At 57.8% G+C, this 14,303-nt stretch overlaps 3 protein-coding genes across 4 annotated transcripts in view; 1 reads left to right on the top strand and 2 right to left on the bottom strand.

The window, feature by feature from the left end:
- The window catches only part of ZNF22 (zinc finger protein 22), a 15,555-nt gene extending 4,441 nt beyond the window's left edge, over positions 1 to 11,114 (bottom strand). Inside the window, exon 1 of one of the 2 annotated variants that reach the window (XM_023761316.1) lies at positions 11,029 to 11,114. The gene's annotated coding sequence lies outside the window, so the exon portion shown is untranslated. Of the gene's footprint in view, positions 1 to 5,626; positions 5,696 to 11,028 lie in introns of those variants that run through there. The other variant, XM_014463304.2, reaches the window with a different exon arrangement.
- Positions 5,780 to 14,303, bottom strand: part of RASSF4 (Ras association domain family member 4) — a 28,014-nt gene continuing 19,490 nt past the window's right edge. Inside the window, exons 4-11 of the mRNA XM_014463299.2 lie at positions 12,966 to 13,105; positions 11,711 to 11,815; positions 11,029 to 11,173; positions 9,118 to 9,219; positions 8,809 to 8,860; positions 8,118 to 8,239; positions 7,248 to 7,408; positions 5,780 to 5,840 (exon numbers count right to left, since the gene is read on the bottom strand). Of these exons, the coding sequence (XP_014318785.2) occupies positions 5,780 to 5,840; positions 7,248 to 7,408; positions 8,118 to 8,239; positions 8,809 to 8,860; positions 9,118 to 9,219; positions 11,029 to 11,173; positions 11,711 to 11,815; positions 12,966 to 13,105 (888 nt within the window). The remainder of the gene's footprint in view (positions 5,841 to 7,247; positions 7,409 to 8,117; positions 8,240 to 8,808; positions 8,861 to 9,117; positions 9,220 to 11,028; positions 11,174 to 11,710; positions 11,816 to 12,965; positions 13,106 to 14,303) is intronic.
- The window catches only part of DEPP1 (DEPP1, autophagy regulator), a 1,456-nt gene continuing 1,149 nt past the window's right edge, over positions 13,997 to 14,303 (top strand). The window contains exon 1 of the mRNA XM_006097540.2: positions 13,997 to 14,154. The gene's annotated coding sequence lies outside the window, so the exon portion shown is untranslated. The remainder of the gene's footprint in view (positions 14,155 to 14,303) is intronic.

Raw genomic sequence — 14,303 nt, 5'->3', positions numbered from 1 at the left:
GCCCCCAGACCCTCTTCTCGCGGGCCCCACTCACCGCGCTCCCGGACCCAGCCGATCCCCCGGCGCCCCGCTCACGCGCCTCTTCGGACCCCTGTCGACCCCCCAGCTCCCCCGCTCGGCGCCCTCCAGACACCGGAAAGTACAGGCCCCCCCGCCGCAGCGGCTCTAGGAACGTGGCGGAGCGACTCTATGGTCGGGCCCCTCTCCCAGTGGTTCGCTCCCCCCGCTCCCCCCCCCCCGCCCGCCCCCTCCTTGTGGCCCAGGAACGACGGGCAGCCCCGTGCCGTCCATCAGGGCTGATGGGCCGCCACCCAGACTCCCGCTCCAGACTTTTTTCTGCACATCTGCTGGGACTGTTTGCTCTATGTACATTAAAATAAGATAAAATTTATTTAAAAATATGTTATTAGTAAGACAGTCATTAATGAAGACTAACTCCTTCCATGTCCCACATAAAGGTGAATTGCCTCTTTTAGTTACCTGAAAACAATTTGGCCAACCACAGAAGGCCCAGATGTGTAGATCAGAGAAGTAGAGAATTAGATAATGAAAAATGAATTTTGAAAAGGAGAGAGATGAAAGTCATGCAACAAAGGTGTATAGGTAGCCAAGAATGGATAGAGTAGGAGGTAAGGATGGACAAAGGTAAGAAACAGAAAGGATATGGGGTGGGGAGGAGGAGAAGATGAAAAGAAAGAGGAGAAAGAGAGGGAGAGGAAACAAGCAGGGTTTTGTGCCTTCTACTTATTAGTATAATTATAGTCAATTCTTACTGAACGCTTATCATGTGCCAGGCACTGTTTGAAGCATCTCAGTCCATATTCCTGTGATAGGATTGTTTCCAAGCATTTACTCCGCCCTTTTTGTATTTTACATCCCTGCCTATTGCCGTGTGACTTTCACTGCCTCCTAGGGAACGACAGCCCATCCCACTAATGTTGACTTTAGGTGTGAATAGCATTGGCCAACTGCGTGTGAGTGAGCGGACATGAAGTATATCATGTCCCAGAAGGAACTTGAAAGCATTGTTTCTGCCTCCACTCTTCTTGCCTCTGCCTTGAGAATACTGTGGCTGCTCCTCCAGCAGGACCTGAGAGAAGGCATGTGGAGCGGAGATACATATGCCCACCTGCAGCCACCTATAGTCCCATGTAACATGACAAATAAATGCTCTGTTTGTAGTCATTGAGATTTTTGGTGTTATTTGTTACTGTAACAAAGTTGACTTAAAAAACCTCCCATAACTTTAAGAGATAGGAACTGTTACTATCCTTATTTTACAAATGAGAAAATGGGCACAAGTAACTGGCTTTGCTTTTTTTTTTGTAAAAAAAATTATCTTTATTGTTGAAAGTCTTAGAGATGTCCCCCTTTTTCCCCCATTGACCCATTTCACCCCACAGCAGCCACCCCCTACCCCCGGCCTTCACCATACTACTAGAATGTCCATGGGTTATGCATATCTATCTATCTATCTATCTATCTATCTATCTATCTATCTATCTATCATCTATCTATATAAAAAGCCAGTGTCCCTGACGACCAAAACGACCAGAGACCAGAACACCATGGCCCCTCGCCCAGGCTGGCCCCACGCCCCAGGGAGCAGTTAGGGGTGCTCCTAGGCAATGTGATAGAGTGCGAGTTTGATGGGGGAAACTCAAAGAAATAGGGGGGAAGGTCTTAAGGGTCTGCGGGGTTGAAGTGGTCGGCCCGGAGTAGGTTTGGAGTGTGCTCAAATTCATCAGTAGTTATCAGCTATCCAGGTTTTCTGACTTTTTCCGATTCAGTTTTGGAAGATTGTATTTTTCTAGAAACTGGCCCATTTCATCCACATTGTCCAGCTGTTTTTACACTGGGAACGGGCTGGCTCTGATCGCACGTTCTGGCTGATCGTGGCTGTGGGACTGAGGCGGGGCTGCTGCCCACCAGGACACCTGCTCAGGACAACCTGCTCCTGTTCTGCAGCTGCAGGGCACCTCTGCCCCGCCCCCACGGGCACAGTGTGCATTGCTGGGTCCTCCACCATTCACCTGGCCTGCCCTGTGCTGTGTTTCCCTGGGACCAAGGGACCAGATGTTCCTGGGTGAAAGGCCCCGTTTTATTTTGACAGTGGGAAGGTCTTGAATCCATTTTCTGGTAAACATCCCAAGCAGGTAGCGTATGGTTGTCACCAGGGGAAAAACAAGCTGTTTTTTGATGCCTTTCTATTTGTTCTGGCCAAACCACCCTGTTTTTCCTGAGTCCACTTGCTATTTTGCAATCATGTTGATTTCATCCTGTTTATTATTTTCTCTGGTTCCTGAGCCCGGGCCCGGGCAGACAGTCCTGCTGTAGGAGAGGGCACGCTCTCACCGGAATCTTCAGTCAATCTTTGGATACACTTATTGCCTGAGACACTAGTTAGGAAGAGGCATCTGAGAAATACGTAAGGCCTGTGGAGAGAGGAACATGGAGCTTCCACACGAACCAGCAGGAAACCACAGAGCCCACTGGGGAGGGTCTGAAATGGAGGTGCCACAGGGAGCTGAATGAGCAAGTTTTCAAACGGCCTCTGAAGAGTAGATGTAATGCCGATAAAAAGGCTCGCGAAGCCCTCAGATGATCGTGGAAGTGCCCGTTTCCCCTTTCCTGCGCATGTTCCCTCTTCCTGTGCTGGTGGCTTTTGTTAGCCATGATATGCAGAAGTTAGTTTTGATAATGTCTATTTTAAAAGTGACACTTATCTAGACCAGCATTAAATTAAATACTATTGTAAGAACTGCAAAAAACACCCTCAATCTCTTGTCAGTGGAATGGAGTTCTTTCATGGACTCGAAAGGGAAGCATTCTGGAAACCCAGTATGGGGGGTTGTGACGTGCAAGATGTAGTGTGGTGCCAGATGCAAAATCACAGGACTGCCCCTGGGTTCCCAATGTCTCATTTCCATCTGTCCCGCCATAAAAAATCCAACCTTGCTCTTCAGGCCCAGTAATAGGGCCAATGTCCAGAGATTTTGTGCCATCCTGCTACTGTAGCGAGCAGTGGCTAGGGCCGCATGGTTACTATGGAGAGAGAACGCAGGAACCAACAGGCCAGCACTGTTACCCAGCAAGAGAGAGAGCTTTGTTAAGCTTGGATTATACTGTCTCGGCCTTGGGGAAGGACCATGCATCCTTTCAAACTAACCAATCAACTTCCTAATCTTTGCTGGGCTTGTATTGGATCCTCCACCTAACCAATCAATTTCCTAGGATTGTGTCCTGGGATTGTGTCCCTTATCCAATCCGATCCTTATCCCAGGCTAGACTGACAGGCCTCTAAGTATCATCTTGGCTCCTACTGCGCATGCCTCACAGTAGAAGCACCTCTCCTGTGTCATCCACCCTCACCTTGGCTTCTGCTGCGTGTGTTCCCAGCAGGGGAATTTCTCCTGCTGCTTTTACGCCTCCCTTGGTGATGACCAGTAACAACCGTTCTGCTTCCTTTGGGAATTAGAGGTCCCCCGGGGGAGTGTGAAGCTGTGGCTGCCTAGTGGAGCAAGCAGGCTCAGTGTCCCATTCAGCTTCCCAGCTTATTATGCTTAATAAGTCTGCTTCCCTGTGCTCCCTTCCTTCATTAATATCTAGCTATGGCCCTGGCCGGCTGGCTCAGTTGGTTAGAGCATTTGCACATACACCAAAAAGGTTATGGGTTCGATTCCTGGTCAGAGCACTTATGGGGTGACCGATCGATGTTTCTCTCTCACATCCATGTTTCTCTCTGTCTCCCTTCCTCTCTTTAAAAATCAATAAAGCATATCCTCTGGTAAGGATTAAAAATATATCTATATATCTAGGTGCCTACATGAACAAACCCACAAACAGGTGAGTGCTTACAGAGGGCTCCTGACCCTATGGCTCCCGGCGTGCCAGGCCTGGCCTGCCCCAGGCTGGCAGGTGTCTCTCGGGCTGGCATGCCACACACAGTCGTAACCACCCAGGCTCAGCCGTGGGCCTCCTCCCAGGGCCCTTCACTGGCTCTCTGCTCTCAGGGTGCCTCCCGATGAGGGAGCCCTGAACTGCGGTTGACTGGGGCTCTGTCCTTGTCCCTCCAGGGCTGAGCAGAGGCCTGGCACAGGAAGTCACTCAGTTACTGCTGAGCACTGGCTGGCAGCTGTGCTGGACCTGAGGTTGTAAATAGGGGCTGGGGAGGAAAATGACCTGTTGGATTTCTTTTCTACCCTCGCCTTGGCCTTGCCGCCACCCACCTGAGCCCGTACCTGGAAGATTCCTGATGCTGAGAATCTGTGATTCGGGATGACCCTACGTTCCCCGGCCAGGCCACCCACAGACCCCCACAATGGTGACCCCTCCTCCATGTCCTGCAGCCACCTCTGTCCTCAGGCCCCACACCCATCCCCAGGATATGCACAAAAATGAAGGAGTTATGTCTATGCACGGGCAGCGATGGGGCTCAGCTCTGGCTCATCTGCCAAATTCAGCCACACACTCTCCAGGGTAAGAGTCTCAGAAATACAGCAGGGGGTCAGGTGACACACCTAAGCACAAAGAAGGCGTGGTCCTGCCTCCTCCAGCTCAGTGGAGCACACCTTTATTGAGCACCTAGGAAACCGCGCTGCCAAGGGCGCAGACAGCAAACTGCGCAGCCTGGCCGCTCCCCAGCTCTGCTTCTGTGGGCGCTGCCGCGGAGGAGCCGCTGCTGAGAAGGAGGGGGAGTCTCGCCGCCTGCATTTGGAGGCCTCGCTGGTCCTTCCCTTTAAGTCTGCCCCCCACCGGCAGTGGGGAAAGAATTTGGTCTTTAGCTTGCTGACAAACACCACGACTGACATAAACTGTTGCATAGTTTTGCAGAAGACTTCTTATTCCTTCCAGAAATTCTCCATCAGCTGAACCAACCCACATGGTTCAGTGTCTGGCCCCAGTGAATTCAAAGCCCTTTCTCCGCAGGCTGACATTTCTCCTCATCGCACGCCTTTGAGGGAAGTACTTTGCAGGGAGGCTGCAGCCCAGAGAGGGACAGTGTGGCGAGGCCTGGGCACGGCCTTCTCGAGCCGCTGACCGCAGCCCCTGGACCCCGGACTCTCCCACAAGGTGTCGTACATCAAACACCATGTGGGCCACCTCCTCAGTGAGTTCCTTATAAGAATTCCTTCAGGTCTTGCGGAGGAAGTTTAGAGTTAGTGCTGCAGAGAGAAGAGGTGCTCATGGTCTTATTCCTATCCCGCCTCTGCTCCGGCGGGCTGGGCTGTGTGAGGCTCACGGAGTGACATCAGATGTTTGGAGGCCAGGAGCCAGGGACGCCACGTGAAGTGATGCTGGGAGTAGGCACATTCCATTCCTGCAGGCAGCCCCTGCCTTCCCGGCAGAGCTCCTGAGCACAGCACAAGGTGGCTCACATGGACACAGAGGACGGGGCTGGGGCCTGCGGGGCTGAGCCAGCTCCCGGGGCTCGGGTAGGCACTGCTCTCCTAAGCAGGAGGTGTGGCGTGAACAGGACTAGCCATGCCAGCCAGTGGCAGGTGTCAGTGCCAGGGCTGTTCAATGCCCAGAGCAACCTTTCACGCAGCTCCCACTGAACCAGCAGGAAACCCCACCAGCAAGTTCCTGCTACTCAGGCCAGCGTCTGGGTCCTGCGAGTGCTCACCTTGGAGATAAGAACCAGGGATGTGGGATTCGTGGTACTTAGGCAGGTAGACAGGTGCTGATTCCTCAGGTGGGGCCGCCAGTCAGGGCCCGCTCGCAGGCACTGGGTGTGCACTGGCTGCTGGTGGCTTTGGAAGAGGCGGGTTCTGGCTGGCTAGTTGGCCTCCACCAGCTGCTCCAGGCGCTGTAGCATCGTCAGACGCAGGGCTTGGAACCTGGAGGGAGACACAGCCAAGCAGACTCACTGACACTGCAAGGGATGGGGCGGGGAGGGGAGCAGAGCCGGGGAGCTGCAGGTGCCTGGGCCAGGAGACACAGGGTTCCTGGCTGGCTGATTAGTGCCACCGTCTGCCTTCTGCCAGGAGGGAAGAGCCAGGCGAACACCCTGTGGGACCACGGGCTGCCAGAGGCAGGCAAACAGGGCTACACACACTGCCGGCCTCACAGCTACATGCTGCCACTTCCGTTCCAAAGACTGTCTGGTACGGACGGGCGCGTGCTGGAGTGGACAGAGCACAGTGCCAGGTTCAGAGCCCTGGGTTCAAGCCGGGGTCTGCAGTCACCTGTGCTGCAGGCTTCCTCACCTTGGGCCTGTTTCCTCTCTGCACCCTGAAAAGACTGACCACGTGGCCCCAGGGCCTTTTCAGGTCCCAAATCCTTCAGTGACCCTGCAGACTGCCCACATGGGTTCAGCCTTAATCTGGAGGGGCGGGGCAATAAGAATCTGCGGGCATTGGCTTCCACGGTTCTTTTAGCCAGAACCAAGCCATTCATAAACTTCAGGCCCTAGCAGTTCAAAGTCCGCCCGCCCCCCCCCCCCTCCCTTTCTAAGAGGGACTCTTTTTCCGGCCCTTGCATGGCACCTCACACGTGTCCTCTCCATGCTTGGCTCTGCAGAGGGACATGTAACCTGGCTAACCTCACACAGCTGGGCCCCAGGAGCTGCCAGGTGACACCTGCTCACCTTTCCACTAAACTGGTCCCCTGCACCTGAGTTATAACAACCGCCCCTTTCGCAGGCTCAGACTCCCACTAGCATGAAAGCCCCGAGCAGGCTGACCGTGCGCAGAGCTGGATCAGCAGCAGAACTCCCAGCCCTGGTCCAGGGTCCACCCATGCTCCTGCCTGACTCTGCTGCCTGGTTTTCAGCAGCTTGTGTCCCTCCCATCTGGTGAGGTGCTGGATGGGGGTCTGGGCTGCCTCCTGCTATTTTGGCAAGTTGCCACCCAACTTGGTATCAATGCCAAGCAGGGGGCCAGAGGACCTGGCTGGAAAACCAGGGTTGGCAGGCTTCCCTGAGCCATGCGAGGGCACTTGGCACGTCTGGAGGAGAGAGCTCTCCCAGCCCTGGTCCTGCTGCTCTACCCTGCAGGCTGGCCTGATGGTCAGCACCCACGACTGGCCCTTTAAGCACTGGCCCTGGATGCTCTACCCTGCAGGCTGGCCTGATGGACAGGGCCCAGGACTGGCCCTTTAAGCACTGGCCCTGGATGCTCTACCCTGCAGGCTGGCCTGATGGACAGGACCCACGACTGGCCCTTTAAGCACTGGCCCTGGATGCTCTACCCTGCAGGCTGGCCTGATGATTAGGACCCACGACTGGCCCTTTAAGTGCTGCTTACTTCATGGTCAGTTTGATTATTTCTCTTTGCTCCTCTTCTTTTAATTTTTCAATAAAACTGTCCAGCATGGTCAGTTTGATTATTTCTCTTTGCTCCTCTTCTTTTAATTTTTCAATAAAACTGTCCAGCACCGGCATTTCAAACTTAATGTACTGAGCAACCTAGAAAATCCAAGAACATTTTATTGTGCTTTAAATTAGAAGCCAGAAACGTTTTCTTCCCCTCAGGGTTTCCATAGGTCCAATTCAGCAACGTCTTATGCCCATGGAGGTGGCTGCCCTCCTCCCACCCCCAGCACTGCTCCGTGTGCTCCAGGGCGGGCGGGGGACCCTTTCCTCAAAGGCAGCTACTCTCCCTGGGAGGAAAGATTAAGCCAAGTATTAGGGAAAGCATTAGACAGTGATCAGAGGCGCACGGGGTGCTGTCTGGGGTGCAGGTGGGGACACACTGTTTCATACAGTGGCATCAAACTGTACTGGCCTGTGGACTTAGATGCCTGTGGACTTAGCTGCCTGTCCACAGGCCCAGCCAGGCCCTCGCTCAGAAACCCTGTGTGGACCGTTAGTGCAGTGACAACGGAACACTGCAGTGAAGGAAAAGGTTCCACCTGCCGGGGAAAGCACAGGGGTGGCTTCCTGGAACCAACGTCTCCCTCTGAGCCAGCCCATGGTGCTGGTGGTGGCACAGAGGGGTGGGGCTGGGCTGGAGCCATCATCGCCCTCGCGTGGGACCCTTCGGGACAGCCACGCAGTCCTGGAGACCACGTCCAAGAGGGCTGCGGCCAAGGACACCTTTGGAGCCCTGAGAGCCCCCACGCTGTCCGCCAGCCCCCCCTCAGGAGCAGGCCTCCCAAGCCGCGGCCCCACTCACGTCATGGGGCACCTCCTCGCCCAGGTCGGCTTCCATCAGGAATATCCTGGCAATTTTCTCACTGGGCCCGTGCAGGATTCTGGAAATCAGCGGGTACTCACAGTCTTTTAATTTTGTCCGCTCTGAAAAGAAAGGTGGTTTACAAAATTCAGGGAGCATGAGGAGTGCCTTGTTCCCGGATGGACGACAGCCGTCAGGGGCCGCAGGGGCCCTCCTCCAGGCCTGGCTGAGACCATGGCCCTGAGTGTGTGTGACCATGTCATTCACAAAGACCCACTTGGGCAGGGACCGTCCAGGGAGGGGAGTGGGGAGGAAAGCAGACCTGGGAGGCTGGGCCCACAGTCGCCTTCCGGTGCTGGGCAGGGGCTGCCGAGAGGACGCAGGCTCGGCCACTGCACTGCTCGGGGCTGAGGGCCTCACTCCAGCTCGCAGACCCCGGTAACCCTCCCCAGCCCTCCCAGTAAGTGAGCTAGAATGGAAGCTTCCCACGGGGGAAGTGGGGGTTCTCACAGGGACAAGTGTGCCCTGGTCGGGCTGGGAGAGGCTTTGGGGTCCCACTGCAGGCACAGTGGGTCCCAAGGCCAGGAGGGCAGGCTGCCCTGTGCCTGCCACACAAGCCACACAGCCCCGGAGAAGGAACAGTGGGAGCCCGCCTTTTGTTTTTATGATCTGGGCAAAGGCCGACACTCACCCCCCGACTCGTGAACAACGTAGAGTGCGAACTCACTGGGGCCGTTCTCCACCTGCAGCGGCAGAGACTGAAGTCAGACCCGACTTCCAAGACCAGAGACAGAGGGACTCCTGGCAGCAACCACACCCCCGGGGCCACACACATAGATCCCCAGACCACCCGCCCCCCATCTCTGCTTCCAACCCCAGAGCCCAGCTCAGCAGAGAAAACCTTGCTAGACCTTCTACCAGGGCCACAGACAACTCCCCTGCCATCGCCAACCCCTGGAACAGCTGGAAGTGGAAGACCAGGCGCTCACACCAGACTTACCCGGAACTTGCTGAGCAGCAGGCTGAGCACCTGCAGGGTGGTCATGGTGCTGTTGACCCTCACGTTGGTCACGGACCCATACGCAGGCGTAAACACGGAGGTCTGCACAGGGAGGGGGAGGTCAAGGCAGGGCCGGGGACCGGGCTGGCACTCTCAGGGCCTGGGCGCACTATCAGCCATGTGCTGAGGAGCGCGGAGCAGCAGGCGGACGGGGCTCTGGGAACACTGGCGCCTGATCTCACACAGACCCACGTACCAGCCGTGCCCATGCTTGGGCACACGCGGGGAGGCTGGGACAGTTCACGTCTGACTGAGAAAGACGCCTGCAGAGCTACCAGGGCAGCCTCTGCTCCTCAGAACCACCGGCCTCTCCCTCCCCATTCCATCCATCAGTGCACCAGGTGTTTGCTGATTCTAAGGCAGAGAGTTCTCGAGTTCCACTCTGCTCCACTCTCCCAGTGGTGCCCCAGCTTCCCACTTTCCCCTTCCAGGCTCGGCCCTTTCGATAATTCCACATACCGGTGCCCAGGAATAACCTTTCAAAAACCCTGCGCCACAAAGCGTGCTCTGAGCTAGCCCCATGCTTCACCCCCTTGGCACCAGGGCCTCCCGTGACCCCACTCCTGGGCGCCCCATTCCCCAGATTCAGATGCGCACATCCTGTCTGGCCCTCGCTCAGCTTTCCTCGGGAGGTAACTGGGACTTGCCGTGTGTCCCCAGCTGGTCCCAGTACCAGAGCCAGGCTCAGCCTGGACTTGCCTTCTCCACAGAGAAGATGTGGAATGACTCTGGGCTACAGACGCAGCCTAGGCCTTCGGTCCCCAGGAAGTATGGGATAAAGAGAGGAGCCCGGCCACTGCAAGGGGAATAGACGTAAAGAACACCCGAGTCCTTAGAAGGCTTTACTGCATGCAGTGCCTTGGCAGCCAACCCATTCTTAATCTCTCCTTCAGCTCAGTCCGGGTCCGCTCACTCCTCCAGGAAACGGCACCCTCAAGCCGTCCTGGGTCTTCCTGGGTGGAGCAAAGCTAGCCCGCTGGCTGCCTCTCAACCCTTGCTGCACCCTAGTGGGAGGGTGGGGGGCGCTGGGAGGTCCCGACAGCAGAGCAGGGTCCTGTCGGCTTGCCATGCTGACGTCCTCATCCTGAACGCCAGGCCACCCCCGGTGTGGCCTGAATGGCTCCGGGCAGGCCTTGCCCAAGCTGCTGCTCTGCAGCTCTGACTCTGGGACCTCCCTCCCCTCCCACTGGTTCCTGGGCTGCTGCTCGAACTGGAAGCCCCTGCTCCATTCCCAGGGCTCCAGGATGTGCCTGTCACAGGACACTCCATCCAGGCCTCACCCAAACTGCCACTCGTGCCCTTTGCAGTAACGACCAGCTTCTCCTCTTGCTGTTCAGTGTGTTTATGGAATGATATCACTCCCTGAGCTTGGTACAATCCACGCTGGGACAAAGGCTGCATGTGGGGAACCAGGGGCAGCACGCGCTCTCTGACACAGCCGCATGTGCCCGGTATACCTCGGCCTCGCCGGCTCACTCGCCCTGCAAAGTGCCAGCAAGGTGCATGGTCCCCAGGACACTGGGCCCAGATGAGCCTCAGGGAACACTGCCCAACGAAGACCTGCATAGACCAAAGACAGACTCACCCCACGTCCACGCAGCGTGTGAGTAGATGGACAGTGAGTCTGTGGTGAAAAAAGTACAGGCTTTGGGGTCAGGAACTGGGACGTTATTTTGATGGGACTCTGGGCTTGCCCTGACCCCGCTTCTCCACCTGCACACAGGGAGGTGGTGAGGGTAACTGACATGGCCATCCTGCCTGGCGTGTGGCAGGCCCCGGGGTTCTGCCTGTGCTTGGGGCTGGTTGCGGTCAGCGTCAGGGCCCTGGGCAGAGGCGAGGCCGGGACGTCACCTTGTGGTTGTAAAAGTGCCCGTTGATGGAGAAGCGGTGTCGCCGGGTCCTCTGGGTCTCGCCGGGTGCGCGGCACCTGGGCCTCCTCTGGATCACACAGGCCGCGTCGCTCTTGGTGCGCATCAGCTGTGGGGGTCTCCTCGCCCTCCTCCAGGGGACCCTGCAGCGGCACTGCTGTGCTGGGTCGCGTGGTGTGTGTGGCCACAGATGTGCTGTGACGCTGTCCCTGTGTGGAGGTGGGTCCGGCAGGAAAAGGTGACCCCCAGATAGGACCACCTGTGCTACCACATCACCGCGCCCCAGCTGTGGGCCTCGTCTCCGGGCACCCAGGGCAGGTCTTTGGCAGCTCAGCCCCTGCTCTGAACAGGTCCCTCACTGGGTATGAGGGGGGCATGGAGGCCAGGGGGGCAGTTATGGACCCCAAGTGTGAGGACGAGGCCCCGGCCAGGAGGGCTCCGGGCCCTCTGCGAATCGTTCCCTCTTCCTATAACACTGCACGTGAGGGGGCCGGTCACCAACAAACCATGTCACCCCTGCTCCCTTTCTGTTGCGTGAGGAGTCGACGAGGACCCTGTGTTGCTCCTGAGGACAAGTGGGGCTCCTCGCTACTCCCCAGAGCTGCTCTCAGAAGCAGGGCCCCGGGCCAAGCCCCCTCCCACCAGGCTGAGCGCAGACCCCAGGCTGCTGGACAGGCTTACCTGAGCTGTCGCTGGCACTCTCAGGCCTGTGCTCGGAAGGCTGAGAGCCTGGCTGCTGGGCAGTGCCACCCTGCAGAAGCGGCTCCTTTCTGGAAAGACATGAGCACGATGCAGCAGAGAAGAGTAACCTAGAGGGCCAGCTGCCTGTGTGGACGGCACACAGGCCAGACGCCGACAGGCCGAGTGGAGGCTGGGATTTCACACCAGTCAGCGTAAATATTGAAAGAAAAGCACAGTATGGCCAAGTGTCTGCTGGGCAAAGGGGGGTCTGCTCCGAGGACTCCGTGGCTCTGCTTTGCCACTGCAGGACACGGGGACACCGCGGTGCTCATGGGCACCGGGCCACCAGGCAGAGGTGGGCAGAGTCCTCTGTGCCGTGCCACGTGGGCTCGGGCATCCCTCAAGCCTGGGGAGAGCTGGGCAGGGCAACCTTCAGGGGGCCGACCCCTGGGCCTCCGGGCTGGCGAAGGAATAGGTGCGATGGGAACTAGCCCCCTAACTGCGCACATGGCCGTACAAGCCCCGGGGAGTGGGAAGCCCATCTGAATGAGCTTCGTGCTAAGCCTGTGCTGCTCGGAATTTGCTATGCGTGACTGGGCACACCTGCGGGTGTGCCAGTGAGTCAAGGTGCTGAGGGTCCTGGCAGAAGCGAATTGATTTGAATACAGTGGGGTCTTGACTTACGAGTTTAATTCGTTCCAAGAGACCGAGCTCCTTAAGGAGCTCGTTAACTCAAATTACTCTATCAACTCAATGCAAAAAATCTGCTGAGAGACAGCTGGTATCTCAAAAAACTCGTTAGTCGGGACACTCGTAAGTCAAGGCCCCACTGAAGGGGGAAATGATATTAAATGTTGATAAATTTATAAACATAAATTCTGATATTAAAATAAAAGAGCAGTAGCAGGTGAAATCTACAGCCCTCTCTTTGCAGACCAGGTGGCTCATGTGGATGTTTGAGAAACACACTGGCGGGATGGATCCTGGGACATTCCCAGGGGGGCAGCGCCTCGGCTGCCATCTAGAGAGACCCCCCTGGGGCGAGGCTGCCGCCGGCAGGGGAGGCTGTGGCTGACGCTGTCACGAGGGGGCAGGGGTGAGCCGGACTATTGTGCCCCCTACAGGAGCGGGCTTTGCCCTGAGGCCCAGGGACCCCCCCCACCCCCCAACACCCAAACAGTAAGCTCAGGTTGACCAGGTGCCCCGGAGGCCACCCCGAGACCCGAGCCCAGCACTCACAGGCGGCAGCTGGGCTGCCCGGCGTCCAGGCGGCCGACGAGAGGCGCCGGCTCCCGGTCGTCCTGCATCTGGAGGCGGATGGGCCGCCTCAGCCCCCAGGCGATGTTGAGGAGCCCCTCGATGACCAGAGCTCCTTCCTCCTGTGGGACCTGCACAGTCAGCCTCTGCCCCAGCCCGGCCCTCGGAGTCACTGCCCACCTCCCTCAGTCCCCCAGGACCCAGCCCTTCGGACATGGGACTCCCCGGACACTCAAACCCCCAACACGCACCCTCCTCCTTGGGGACCTCCCTGGGGAAACCTACGTGCAAGGCCAGGTCAGCCAGATGAGGCCTGCTTGGCCCACACCTGGCAGGGGCACGGCGGGGGACAGTGGCTGGGACGGTGTCCCACGGGACCCCAGCCGCTGTCCACACAGCAACCAGGAAACTCGGTCTGGGAGCTGCGGCCGCACCAACATCAGCGCAGTATAGGGTGCCCCCCACCCGCACTGTGCCGGGTCGCAGCCCCATGTCACCACTGGAAAGTATTACATCTGGGAAGTAGTAAAACCAGGACCCTGGGCGCTGCCTTGGTCCCAGGCCAGGGTGGGCACTGTCACCTTGGCGCAGGCTTAAGCAGCAGGCCTCGGCCGCCTCCAGGCAGGGCCTCCTGGGGTGGGGGTGGGGGGCGGGCAGGCTCTGGCTACCACTCTGGCTCTAGGCTGGAGTGTCTGGGGCTCAGGGGCTGGTGTAACCCACAGTGGGGACGCCTCTAGGTGGTGGTAGCAGCCCCCAGAGCAGCCTTTCCCGGCCTGGGCTGAGGTGACTGGCAGCGGTGCCCGCCCCGCCCCTGCCCGGCAGAGTAAACACTTCCAGCGCCTCCCACAGCACAAACACTTGCTCCTGGTGGGCGCTGGGCCAGGCCCGCCCCCGAGCTGTTTTCCTGAGAGCCTCCCTGACGGCTATTTTGGGCCTCGTGACAGTAGCTGACTAGTGGGAAGGTATAAAAGCCGCGGCGGGGCCTCTGGGTTTGCCAGACAGTCGGAGAGGGTTCTGCTGTGGACAGTGGCACATCATCCTGACCGTCTGTCACCGGATACAGGGCTCCGACCGCTGGGCCTGCATCCGCTGCCCCCAACTTTGTGGGGCTTCCCGAGCCTGGCCTTGCTCCTCGGGTATCTCTGCTACCCCCAGGGCCCCTCGGCCACAGGTAAGAGAGAGCCCCTGCCCTCTGGTTTGAGATAAAACAAATGGCTCTGTGTGTCTTCCCGGGTGGGTAGTCCTCAGCCGGGGACCTGCACAGCCTCAGGGAGGGTGAGAGACGGGGAGCAGCCAGTGGCAGTGACTGGCTGTAGAGGG

This window comes from Myotis lucifugus, unplaced genomic scaffold, assembly GCF_000147115.1.
Source record: "Myotis lucifugus unplaced genomic scaffold, Myoluc2.0 scaffold_206, whole genome shotgun sequence".
Classification (NCBI taxonomy): domain Eukaryota; kingdom Metazoa; phylum Chordata; class Mammalia; order Chiroptera; family Vespertilionidae; genus Myotis; species Myotis lucifugus.
The sequence above is the reverse complement of the archived record's forward strand: the minus strand, read 5'-3'. Positions and strand labels throughout refer to the sequence as shown.